This window comes from Hesperophylax consimilis, chromosome 13 (genome assembly GCF_061612785.1).
Source record: "Hesperophylax consimilis isolate HC1 chromosome 13, BYU_Hcon_1.0, whole genome shotgun sequence".
NCBI lineage: Eukaryota > Metazoa > Arthropoda > Insecta > Trichoptera > Limnephilidae > Hesperophylax > Hesperophylax consimilis.
Genome location: NC_142848.1, coordinates 17,297,850 through 17,311,663, shown reverse-complemented (window position 1 = coordinate 17,311,663; position 13,814 = coordinate 17,297,850). Strand labels below are relative to the sequence as shown.

The window sequence follows — 13,814 nt, the reverse complement described above, 5'->3', positions numbered from 1 at the left end:
AGTTGATGAGTTGGATCGAAAGACGTAAGATACGGCCATCGGTAGGTTTCTCGATATTTTTTAGATACTCCTTAAATACAAGTTAAGGATTAATGAAGAAGAGGTTAATGGATAGAATAGATATGATTAGAAAAATATATATTTTATAGTTATACTTATGCTTTCAGAAATCTCGCGCGTGTTTGTGACTTCGGTATCCCAACCCGCAGCCCTTTTGAAGACCCCAGTGAGCCCATATACACGGACCCTTCCCTTTTCGAGAGGTCCCGCTCTCTACGCTCTCTGGACCTCAAGCAACAGCAACAACAACAACAACAGCAGGGTCTGGGACACCGCCATCACCGCCAGGGGGTCGACGCCTGATGTGGTAGCCACGAACAATAGACAATAGACCGGGTTGCCATGGGGGCTAAGTGTCGATTCTTTCTGATGGATTTCAGTTGTCTTTGTGGTTTTAATATTAGCTATAAATATTACAGCTTATTTAGGTTAGGTCAGAGTTGGACGATGGGTTACAATAGTTTGTCTTAGTAGTTAAATGTTAGCTAGGATTAAAAGAGTTTAGTTAGGTTAGGATAAAATATCATTTTCAATATTAATTCAGTGAAATTATTATTACGCGTGACAGCTGTTTCGCCTTCTGAAGGCATTATCAAACTGTGGGTAGCCCACTTACAGACGATAAATTTATATTATTTCTAGGTAGGTATTTTAATTTCATTTACTGATTGATGACACAGCAGAACTTGTTTAAAAATAAACTGTTTTTATAAACCCAATAATAATATTATTGTATATATAAAAAATAAAAAAAATAAAATGGAGTTCTACAAATTAAACTTAATAACAATAAATTAATTCAGTGAACTTAACATGATTTTTTCAAGTAGTCATAACATCGACAATCTTTTCATACTTGTAAGAGCTCTTTCACAGGAAAGTTTTAAAAAATAGCAATACCATCTTGTCGGAAATATATTTCTCTAGGGTTGTGGTCTTGAAAATAAATCCGCTGTAATCAAGAAAAATATAGAAAGATCTTATTTGAACAGTCCATAGGAATGATTATTACGTTTGTTTATTGATCTGGAAAACGTTTAATGTTTGTTGAAATGAGTTTCGGTCCATTAATGAAAATTTTAGCAGACTAAATTTAATAAAATAAATTTGCTCTGAGCCTTCTACTGTTGCCCCTGAAGTCCCCACTGCCTACTTGATGTCTGTATCGCCCCCAGGCGGGGTTATCGCCACTTTGGCAATCACTGGGTTGGCTATATAGTCAAGTAAGTTGGATGTCTTAAAACCAATTCATAATGGAAAATTTTACTTGAAAGACGTCTTTTCACATCTCTTTTTTGTGATAACCAGTACATTAAAAAATATGCAGGAAAATCAAAAAGGCAAGTAAGTTTCATTGACAGAAGAATATTATTAACATTTTAGTTCTAGCATACCTATATAATATATAAGTATATTTTAAAATTATTTAACACTTATGTTATTTTTAAGTACCTAAGTATAAAAGGGCTCGTAAAGATATTTGTGATTTTTTCTGCACCTTGATCTCTGCGCCTCGCATTCACTTATCTTTTATGTTTGCTGCTATTTTTTGTTGCCGTCTTAAGCAAAACGCTCTTTTGTTTCGCTTGGAATATAAAAACAAGCATTTTTATCATCCTTTCAGAAAATGAAGTGGATTTTTCATTAGCCGGGGTCAAAACACAAACAAAAAAAAGAAATTTCTTGTGCTTTTAAGAATTTTTTTAAACAAATAATAATTCACAACATCTGTAACAGATCATTCAAACAAAACGATAAGTGACATGCGAAGGTCTTATTTTTGATGGATTCAAATAAACCAACAAACCTAAAAATGCCTAACTCCAATTTGAAAACAAAAAACATGAATAACAATTTTTCCTTTAAACCCCAAAATAATGTTATGAACACAATTTTCTGCAAGGATGATAATATATTTTAATACGGGGTTATGGTAACGGGTAATTTTTAGAAATATTTTATTGATTATATACTTTCATCTTTTGTGATATACATAGGTATATTATAAATGTTTTCTTTTCATTTCCTCGCCCAAGAAAACTGGTCAAAAGTGTGTGGCAATCTGTTATTTTGTATATTTTCTCAATGTTTGTCTAAAATTTAAATATTTTAAATATTAGTTAGGTTATTGTGAATTTATATTTTAAGTTTTCATAAGCATGATTTTTATAATATTAAAAATCATTTTATATTAGTAATTTTATGTAAAAATTTAAAACAATTATGTGGCGCTAAAGGCGTTTCTAAACAAACATATTGTAATTGATTTTATTTGCTTTATTATCCTTTTGAATGTCTTTATATCATAATATTATTTGTTTAATTTGTTCGGATACCATTGCAATAATTTCGATAATAATAGTATGTAATTTTTTATTATTACTTATAATATCTTTTTGATAGGAACATTTAGTAATTCCCTGGCTAATATATTTTTATATACCAATATTGTACTAATCAATACTTATATAAATAAATAAAATATTATATTATTACTTTTTTTATTATAAAAAAAATTGTAATAAATTAGTCACTCCATGACAATGTATGACCTGATTTATGAGATAAGCGGACAGCTTGTAGCTTCGTCGTTCCTTTTTTCAGTTTCTCATCGCGAAAGAGCTCTCAGTGGCAGGACCACTATCGACTACTTGGTGGGAAACAGTGAAAAAATTATGACCGGTCATTGGCCGAATAGGGATCGCGTTTGGGTCCCAACCAGGCATAGTGTGTTCAATTCCTCGGCTGGCTAAGTCATCTATCACAACACAAGGAGATCATCAAATATTGTCAGGTTATTCGTAACCCGGGAATGTTTTGTCTTTCTTAAAAAAAATATGTATTCATTTTTTCGTTGCTTCTGTACCTCTCGGGAAGCGGATTTGGGTGCCGCCGAAACGAGAAACAATTTATTGGATAACCAACACCTCTGCCATAGGTTGGTGGTTCAATACTTTTGGTGATCAGGTTTGATCAGAATGCGCCTGCCCACCAACTGCGTGGTGTGCCAGATCGAGAGAGACTGGTTTGAGGATACCCTTTGACCTCTCCAAATGGTCTATCGGCCCATCGCCTTGCGCCACACTGCAGTGTACTGGGGAGATATATTCATATGTCCGTCACTCCTGGACACACTGATCCCTGTTTTCCTACCCAACCCACATACCTTTTACCTTCCCAGAACTTCCTCTCCTTCCTTTCCTTAAAAAGAATCTCCAGACAGCATCCTAAAAGGTAACATATGCCCTGAGGGAAATAATTTTTCTCAGAGTGGGTGTGATTTTTTTTTATTCATAACAAGTGCAAAACATACAAGCACCGAAATTCCCAATCATTTCGATCTCTCAATTGATCTGATCCTTGGTCCATAGATAGTCTACACCCAAAAACAGAGCTAGGAATAAATTCAATTTCTTCAGTTTGGTAAACTCCCATCGAACAGCAAGAACCTTTCAATTAAACATAGAGGAGGAAAAGCCGAGGGCGGAAGACACCTACGCAGCCAACCACGCATACAAAACCTTTCTTAAAAGTTTATGAAAAAATTGGAAGCACGCAGCATTACAGTAAATATTATGCGCAAGATTACGAAAAAAAATCCACCGTAAATTACTAAATTACAAACATAAAATATTATTTAAAAAACACGACGCACGCACACACACATTTCCGCATTCCCTATGCTATCGGTTACGCATTATAGCATGTATTGACATAATAGTTGCCAAATCATCGCAGAAAAGCACGTCCTAAGATAGATTACAAGTTATAATCGAAAATACGTGAAATGTTCCGAGACAAAATGGCATGTAAATGTGGTTTTTGCCATTATTTTGTTTGATATACCTAATCAGTTAACTGGTGATGGTGAAATGGTGGAGGTCTAGTTTGAAATAGCGCTGATAGTCAGTCGACACCATGAGACCAAAGCTGATGTGTTTTGTGGTCATTTTTTTTGGAGTGACAGCCTCGTGTGAAAATATTGAAGCAATCGAAAATACTGTAAGCGCCCATTTAATTTTCACATTTTTACATGGTCCTTTTTTAATTATCATGTTACATTGATTGTCCTTAATCTTTGTCCCCAACTCCATCTACGTCCTACTGTTCCTTTTTCCCTTTATTTATATTTACCTTCCTTCCAACAACTTCCCTCCTTCGTCCCTTTAAAAAGACCCTTCGCACAGCATCCCCAAAGATGACATAGGCCTGAGAGAAATTATTTACCCCAGGGCTTCCTGTGTGGAGTCTCTCCTGTATTGGTCTGCCGGCCAATATTATTTGTTCAATTTCATCTGCCATAACACAGGAACATCTCTAGCAACGCGCGTCAAATATACCCCAAAAATGTACTTCGGCAATCTAAGTTTTCTATTAAAAAGTGTTCTTCTGCAATCTCATATCCGGGATCGGACTGATTCCATTCTACATCTTCAAGCGTGATGGTTGGATGGACCATGTATTAAAACAAAGTGTTGAACCGTCCACTGAAACCATCCACGGAATAATTTTTTTTTTTTGCTCCAGAATCCTTCCCCATCATTCAGACAAAAGAGACAATGCTGCAGATACGGTCCGGAGACCATCTCATCCCCTTGTTCTCGGGAGTTCCACACGAGACCCGGCAGAAACTTCAGGAGCTTCGAAAGATGCATCAAGGTCAACGGAACCCTCCAAGCAAAAGCCTTTAACTGTCCCTGCGGTCACTACTTCGACAGCAAACTGAGCAAGTGTGTAGCCATCCCAGGAGGAGGGGAAGTAGTCCACGTAGACTATCAAGGACAATGCAAGGACAACTACGAAGGAATCCTCAGTCACCCGACACAGAAACAGTTCTACTACATTTGTAAAGACTGCGCGGTCCTCGTTGTAAAATGCCCAAGATTAAAAATCTACGATCCAGTGTTAAAATACTGCGTCGACGTACAAAACCAATGCTCGATTACAATTTACGATGAATCCAATGGAGAAGTCGAAGCGCCGAGATGCAAAGGGCCAGGAAGATACGCTGTGCCAGAAAACCCAGAGTTTTATTTCATGTGCACAGAGGACGGTGATAAGTTCTACAGGTCGATTTTCAAATGCCCATTAGGAATGCAGTATGATACAAAAATTCAAAGCTGTTCGGAGTTTTACGATGCTTCAACGCCTAGAAGCGTGACGATGGGCTGGTATTTGGAGAGTGATCCATATCCCCCTTGCGTTCGAGCTGGAAGGTTCAGGAGCAATAGGAATTGTTCCATGTATTACGTGTGCAGTGCCAAGACTGACGGCTGCTTCTACCAACACAGATTCTGCTGTCCTTCTGGACATTTATTCTGTACGGAGACCCTCAAGTGTCGACCAGCCGCTGAGGTCGACTGCCACATTGAGAATAACTGTACCGGAGTGACCAATAGATGCAGGTGCCAAGATGTGACGGAGGGTAAGAAAGCAATACTTAGAATTATATAGATACCTAGATAGTTTACCAGAGACGCATACGCACAGTCCACAGATACAGTAAAGCTATGCGTACGTCGATGTATTACTTAGTTAAGATCCGCCGTAATATATCATAACAAAATAAATAAGAGTAAAAGAAAACAAATATTAGTTTATAAAAATCGTAAATAGTATCAAACCAATTACAAATGTTCGCACATCGCCATCTGCACCTTCACCAGCTAGACAATTCACGTAAATAGTATCAAACCAATTACAAATCTCCGCAAATCGGCTTTCCGCACCAGCTAGACAATTCACTTAAATTGAACCAAACCAGTTACAAATCTTCGCATATCAGCCCTCTACACAAGCTAGACAAATCACGTAAATAGCAAACCAAATAATTATAAGCAATAATTAGTCTCCTGAAATATCAATACAAATTGAAAATATCTCCCGAGTAAAAATAAATGCCGCCAACGGGAATTGAACCCGTGCCTTCTGATGTCCGGTCAGGTGCTCTGAAACCACTGAGCTATGTCCGCTTATTTCCAACCCGCCAAATGATTCAATATGTACTAGTACCTCAATCAACAATTACTGCTAATTATATTTTTTCCATCTGTAAACAGCCAACTTTATTTTAGTAGGAAAGGCTTTGTTAGTGTTAAATTTCTCACTAGATGGCGTCGAGACATATAGTATCTTCATTTATTGGTGAAATACTTTTGACTTGCCAAATATTATTATTATTATTATTATTTTTTAATGATAAACTAATGTTTCTTAGACAATAATTGTAAGCAATAATTAGTATCCTAAAATAATTATTTGTAATCCTTTATGCTATGGATAAAACCTTGTCTTATAAACATTAGTTTATCAAAAATAAGAATCAAACCAATTAAAAATCTTCGCGAATCGGCCCTCTATACCAGCTAGACAAATCACGTAAATTTATTTATTATTTTTTTCTTTAAAAAGAAATACAAACATTTCCGGGTTACGAATAACCTGACAATATTTGAAAATCTCCTACTACCACCACAGTAAGCTGAAAATGTTGCTTGTGTTGTGATGGAGGACTTAGCCAGCCGAGGAATTGAACACACTACGTCTGGGTGGGACCCAAGCGCGATGTCAACTCGGCCACCGACCGGTCAAACAGAATCAAACCAATTACAAATCTTCGCAAATTGGCCCTCTCTTTACACCAGCTAGACAAATCGCGTAAAAAGTATTAACTAACTACCTTTTGCGAAATCCATGTGCCTATCGTCTTCATTATTTTGAAGAAATAATGTCGAAGTTTGAAAATGTTTTAATTCGTGTCATCGGAAGTAAGTTACAATTGACCTTACTTGGGACACTTCCATGTCCCCAGTGATTGCAAGGTATTTGGCACATATACATCGGTAGAAAATTTGACGAAGTATAGCTATTAAAAGCATCATCGTTTGAGTCACAGATTTCAGAAAACTGGGAAAATTTGGTCGCTAGTGCCTTACACCAAAAACTTCCTAGATCACAAGGCCGGGAAACTGAATCGAATCAGCCTCCTAAGGTTATTGAGTGTCCCGGCCTTGTGATATCGGTGGTTTTGCTTCCACTCAGCGATGGCTACCCAAATTTAGGTAGGTGAATTTTATAGAATGAATTATAAATTTAACGATTAATGAAAATATAACAATACATAAACCATAAGAATATGGGAAGAGGGCAAAATCTAGGTGGATTCATTTTTCTTTAAGCCGCAGTAAGCAGTTCATGTGTTTCCGTATTTATATTTAGAGATATGATATTAATTAAATCGAATGGCTAAATCGAAAACCGAACACCATCGTGGCGAAATAGGAATGTAGGCAGGCAAACGATGTAGATTATTTTTCCAAATAATAAGTAATAAGTGATAGGTTAGGTACAGAAAGCTTATACACGCAGGTTGTGCAATTTTAATGAGAGACAATTTTGAAACATACGAAAGAAATAGTAAAAATAAAATTGCATTAAAAATACATGCCAGAAGCAAAAATAATAAAAAAAAAAACAAGAAAAAGAACAAGAACATAAATTAAAAAATACAGCGATTTGACTGGTTTAAAAAGGTACAACTTCTATTTAGGAATAGTGTTGGAATAAATCTTTTACGTGATCCACAAAATTCGCAAAGTTAATATTAAATATGTCACCTAAGTATTGGTTTCCCATAGGGAAACCCAATATAACCCGATTGCGCTTATGTGTGCTGCAGTGCAATAGTGTATTTTGTCGTGTTGTTATTGCAGGTATTTGTAAGAAGTAATCCATTATTGTTATTAATATTAATCGTATCATTGAGATTCATTATTACCTATAAATAAAAACAAAACCCGTTGCGGAAAGTAATTATTAATACTTGAAATGGATTTAGACGTGCTTGGTGTAGCGATGGGTCATGATTCATTTTATTAAGAGCGGAGCCACGGTACCAGCTAAATATTTTCGTACGGCTTAAAGAGTCGACTCTATTGAACGACGGCTCAATCGAACGGGAGCCATGAGCTCATAGCGTATGAGCAATGAGAATGCTGTTGTGAAAAAAACCAAAGTAGTTAATGATAATAATAATATTGTTTATATGCGTGAGGATGCGTCATATGGGTGTATGTATACATGTGCTGTTATATGTATATAGGTATGTCTGCTGCTATATACACATGTGTGCTTGCATGCACACATTTTAAAAATTATATATATAATTATGTACATTTTTACAATCTAATGCTAATTTACTTCTTTCTCCTTTCTAATTTCTATCTTCTACTTTTGATTACAATTTTTCCAAAATTGTAGCTTCATCTATAGTTACTAATTTCATATGTTTACACTAGATTTCATATTTCATACAAATTAATTACACTCAATTGGTCACCATGAAACAGGCAGCCGCCTAGTATGGTGATTCATTATATCTACTTTATGTAAATTTCATAATAATGTAACATGTATTAAATAAATAAATAATAATAACCCAAGAACAACAAAAAAGGTAATTCTCGTGTAAGTTTTAGTTAGCATTACGTCAATATCCATAACCCCAATAGGGATAAATGTAACAACAACTAATGTTTATGTTATAGAGACCACGGAGCCATTCGCATCAAATGTAACAGAAAGTATTATAAATGCAAACACAAGTGAACATGATGGGCCGACCTCTGAAGATACGCTACCCACGACCAAAGCTTCTGAGAAAGAAACCACTACTATAAATTTGTTAAATGCGTCGACCACTGAAAGACCAGGATGGGCCGCAACCCAAATAAATGTGAACGTGACCCAACTTCCTGAGAATGAAACTACTAATATGTTAAACGAGTCCACCACTGAAGATTCCATAGCCACAACTCTAATAAATGTGAACGTGACCCAACCTCCTCAGAATGAAACCACCGAGAATGCGGCCACCACTGAAGAGTCAATAACCGCAACTCTAATAAATGTGAACGTGACTCAACTTCCTGAGAATGAAAGTACTAATATATCAAACGAGTCCACTACTGAAAATTCCATGGCAACAACTCTAATAAATGAGACAGTGACCCAACCTCCTGATAATGAAACCACCGAAAATGCGTCCACCACTGAAGAGTCAATAGCAGCAACTCTAATAAATGTAAACGTGACCCAACCTCCTGAGAATGAATTTACTAATATGTCAAACGAGTCCACCACTGAAGATTTCATAGCATCAACTCTACTAAATGTGACAGTGACCCAACCTCCTGATAATGAAACCACCGAGAATGCGTCCACCACTGAAGAGTCAATAGCCGCAACTCTAATAAATGTGAACGTGACCCAACTTCCTGAGAATGAAACTACTAAAATGTTCAACGAGTTCACCACTGAAGATTCCATAGCAACAACTCCAAAAAATGTGACAGTGACCCAACTTCCTGAGAACGAAATTACTAATATGTCAAACGAGTCCACCACTGAAGATTCCATAGCAACAACTCTAACTAATGTGACAGTGACCCAACCTCCTGAGAATGAAACCACCGAGAATGCGTCCACCACTGAAGAGTCAATAGCCGCAACTGTAATAAATGTGAATGTGACCCAACTTCCTGAGAATGAAACTACTAATATGTCAAACGAGTCCACTACTGAAAATTCCATGGCAGCAACTCTACAAAATGTGACAGTGACCCAACCTCCTGAGAATGAAACCACCGAGAATGCGTTCACCACTGAAGAGTCAATAGCCACAACTCTAATAAATGTGAATGTGACCCAACTTCCTGAGAATGAAACTACTAATATGTCAAACGAGTCCACTACTGAAAATTCCATGGCAGCAACTCTACAAAATGTGACAGTGACCCAACCTCCTGAGAATGAAACCACCGAGAATGCGTTCACCACTGAAGAGTCAATAGCCACAACTCTAATAAATGTGAATGTGACCCAACTTCCTGAGAATGAAACTACTAATATGTCAAACGAGTCCACCACTGAAGATTCCATAGCAACAACTCTAATAAATGTGACAGTGACCCAACCTCCTGATAATGAAACCACCGAAAATGCGTCCACCACTGAAGAGTCAATAGCAGCAACTCTAATAAATGTAAACGTGACCCAACCTCCTGAGAATGAATCTACTAATATGTCAAACGAGTCCACCACTGAAGATTCCATAGCAACAACTCTAACTAATGTGACAGTGACCCAACCTCCTGAGAATGAAACCACCGAGAATGCGTCCACCACTGAAGAGTCAATAGCTGCAACTCTAATAAATGTGAACGTGACCCAACTTCCTGAGAGTGAAACTACAAATATGTTCAACGAGTTCACCACTGAAGATTCCATAGCCACAACTCTAATAAATGTGAACGTGACCCAACCTCCTGATAATGAAACCACCGAAAATGCGTCCACCACTGAAGAGTCAATAGCAGCAACTCTAATAAATGTAAACGTGACCCAACCTCCTGAGAATGAATCTACTAATATGTCAAACGAGTCCACCACTGAAGATTCCATAGCAACAACTCTAACTAATGTGACAGTGACCCAACCTCCTGAGAATGAAACCACCGAGAATGCGTCCACCACTGAAGAGTCAATAGCTGCAACTCTAATAAATGTGAACGTGACCCAACTTCCTGAGAGTGAAACTACAAATATGTTCAACGAGTTCACCACTGAAGATTCCATAGCCACAACTCTAATAAATGTGAACGTGACCCAACTTCCTGAGAATGAAACTACTAATATGTCAAATGAGTCCACCACTGAAGATTCCATAGCAACAACTCTAACTAATGTGACAGTGACCCAACCTCCTGAGAATGAAACCACCGAGAATGCGTCCACCACTGAAGAGTCAATAGCTGCAACTCTAATAAATGTGAACGTGACCCAACTTCCTGAGAGTGAACCTACAAATATGTTCAACGAGTTCACCACTGAAGATTATATAGCCACAACTCTAATAAATGTGAACGTGACCCAACTTCCTGAGAATGAAACTACTAATATGTCAAACGAGTCCACCACTGAAGATTCCATGGCAACAACTCTACTAAATGTGACAGTGACCCAACCTCCTGAGAATGAAACCACCGAGAATGCGTCCACCACTGAAGAGTCAATAGCCGCAACTGTAATAAATGTGAATATGACCCAACTTCCTGAGAATGAAACTACTAATATGTCAAACGAGTCCACCACTGAAGATTCCATAGCAACAACTCTAACTAATGTGACAGTGACCCAACCTCCTGAGAATGAAACCACCGAGAATGCGTCCACCACTGAAGAGTCAATAGCCGCAACTCTAATAAATGTGAACGTGACCCAACTTCCTGAGAATGAAACTACTAATATGTTCAACGAGTTCACCACTGAAGATTCCATAGCCACAACTCTAATAATTGTGAACGTGACCCAACTTCCTGAGAATGAAACTACTTATATGTTCAACGAGTTCACCACTGAAGATTCCATAGCCACAACTCTAATAAATGTGAACGTGACCCAACTTCCTGAGAATGAAACTACTAATATGTTCAACGAGTTCACCACTGAAGATTCCATAGCCACAACTCTAATAAATGTGAACGTGACCCAACTTCCTGAGAATGAAACTACTAATATGTCAAACGAGTCCACCACTGAAGATTCCATGGCAATAACTCTGCTAAATGTGACAGTGACCCAACCTCCTGAGAATGAAACCACCGAGAATGCGTCCACCACTGAAGACTCAATAGCCGCAACTCTAATAAATGTAAACGTCACTCAACTTCCTGAGAATGAAACTACTAATATGTTCAACGAGTTCACCACTGAAGATTCCATAGCCGCAACTCTAATAAATGTGAACGTGACCCAACTTCCTGAGAATGAAACTACTAATATGTCAAACGAGTCCACCACTGAAGATTCCATGGCAATAACTCTACTAAATGTGACAGTGACCCAACCTCCTGAGAATGAAACCACCGAGAATGCGTCCACCACTGAAGAGTCAATAGCTGCAACTCTAATAAATGTGAACGTGACCCAACTTCCTGAGAATGAAACTACTAATATGTCAAACGAGTCCACCACTGAAGATTCCATAGCAACAACTCTAACTAATGTGACAGTGACCCAACCTCCTGAGAATGAAACCACCGAGAAGGCGTCCACCACTGAAGAGTCAATAGCTGCAACTCTAATAAATTTGAATGTGACCCAACTTCCTGAGAATGAAACTACTAATATGTCAAACGAGTCCACCACTGAAGATTCCATAGCAATAACTCTAATAAATGTGACAGTGACCACTGAAGACTCAATTGTAACAAATTCAATCAATGGGTCGACTACTGAAAAATTAAATTCAGAAACCAATACTAATGACTCAAACACTGAAAATACAAAAGCCACAATTCCAATCCATGGTAATGTCACCAAAGCTCCAAAAGATTTTGAAACAACCTATAAGTTTGAGGAGTCAACAACGGAAGATCCGTCTGCCACTACAGAAATGAAGCCGAATGAAATCAAAGTTTCTGAGAATGAAACCACAAATATCTTTAACGACTCAACTACTGAAGATTTAATTGTTTCTACAAATAACAATCCTTCAACCATTAAAGGTACGAAAACCACGACTGCAATCGATGGAAATGTAACCAAAGCTCCGGAAGATGAAACCACTGAATACCCAATAGCCACAACTCCGGTGAATGTAGAATTTACCAAAACCACTGAGATTGAAATCACTAATGCGTACAATGAGGATAAAAGAATTACTGAAAATCAAACTGTTGATGTGAACAGTATTATGGCAACTGACTCAAGTAATCTAGACGAGTTCCGATTTGTAGATGAAATATTCACTACACCAGCTATAATAACAGCAACTACTGTTTCATCTAATGCCACAAAACAAACAACTGAAAATATTATTTCAAACAATTCTTCGTACAATATGATAGCTGAATCATTGGCGCAATTAGAATTCATTAATGACAAAAATGATCTTTCAATAACTGAATTGACAATTGGAACATCACGAGATCCAATAGACATTTTGCTAGAAAAAATTGATTTGTGGGACTCGTACACCAACACACCCTCATCAACCACAGAAGTATTAGAATTTCTCCAGAATGTGACAGAGCTCACAAACAATATGACAGACAAAACAACTCTCGCTTATGGTGAGTAAATTTTTTAAACATAGGAATTAATACAACTTTTATGTTCAATATCAAGATTAATGAAAATAATTTTATTTTCAGATCTTTCCACAATGGAATGTACAACAATGCCACCAATTTCTGCAGATAATCGTGAGTGTACTACGTTTATGTGCAGTTTAAAATAGATTACCATTATGCAATGTAGAATCTATCATTGTTTTTTAATAATAGCCATGTAATTTCCACCTTTTCCCAATCCCTCCCCCCTCATACATCTGGTTTGAGATACATCATATCGTTTGAGGATACCAGAGCTACTGATACTGGCTCCGAGCAGTTGGGACTTGCATGCAGTATTAGAAAAATAATAATCTTAAAATGTTGCATTTGACTAGTACCTAAAATTATTAAAGCAAAGGTATGATTAAAAAGTTGCTGATTAATAAAGATCGTTGTCCCATGGTCTGGTAAGAAATTGACATACACCAAGAGCTGTAGAACCTTCGCAGAAACGAAAAGTTCGCTACAGTTTGCAGCGCAGCCATTGTGCAAATTTTCTGCACAGGTTCTTTATTTGTTCTTATGTTTATGTCAATTCCTTACCTTTTCCTTACCCTTACCGACCCGATAGGACGACGG

The 13,814-nt window shown here is 37.3% G+C and overlaps 1 protein-coding gene across 2 annotated transcripts in view; it reads left to right on the top strand.

Moving 5' to 3' along the window:
- The window catches only part of nompA (no mechanoreceptor potential A), a 49,230-nt gene extending 48,623 nt beyond the window's left edge, over nt 1–607 (top strand). For both annotated transcript variants that reach the window (XM_089638550.1, XM_089638549.1), the window contains one exon: nt 168–607. In XM_089638550.1, the coding sequence (XP_089494676.1) occupies nt 168–363 (196 nt within the window). In that variant the 3' untranslated portion in view covers nt 364–607. The remainder of the gene's footprint in view (nt 1–167) is intronic.
- Nucleotides 608–13,814: the final 13,207 nt, after the last annotated feature.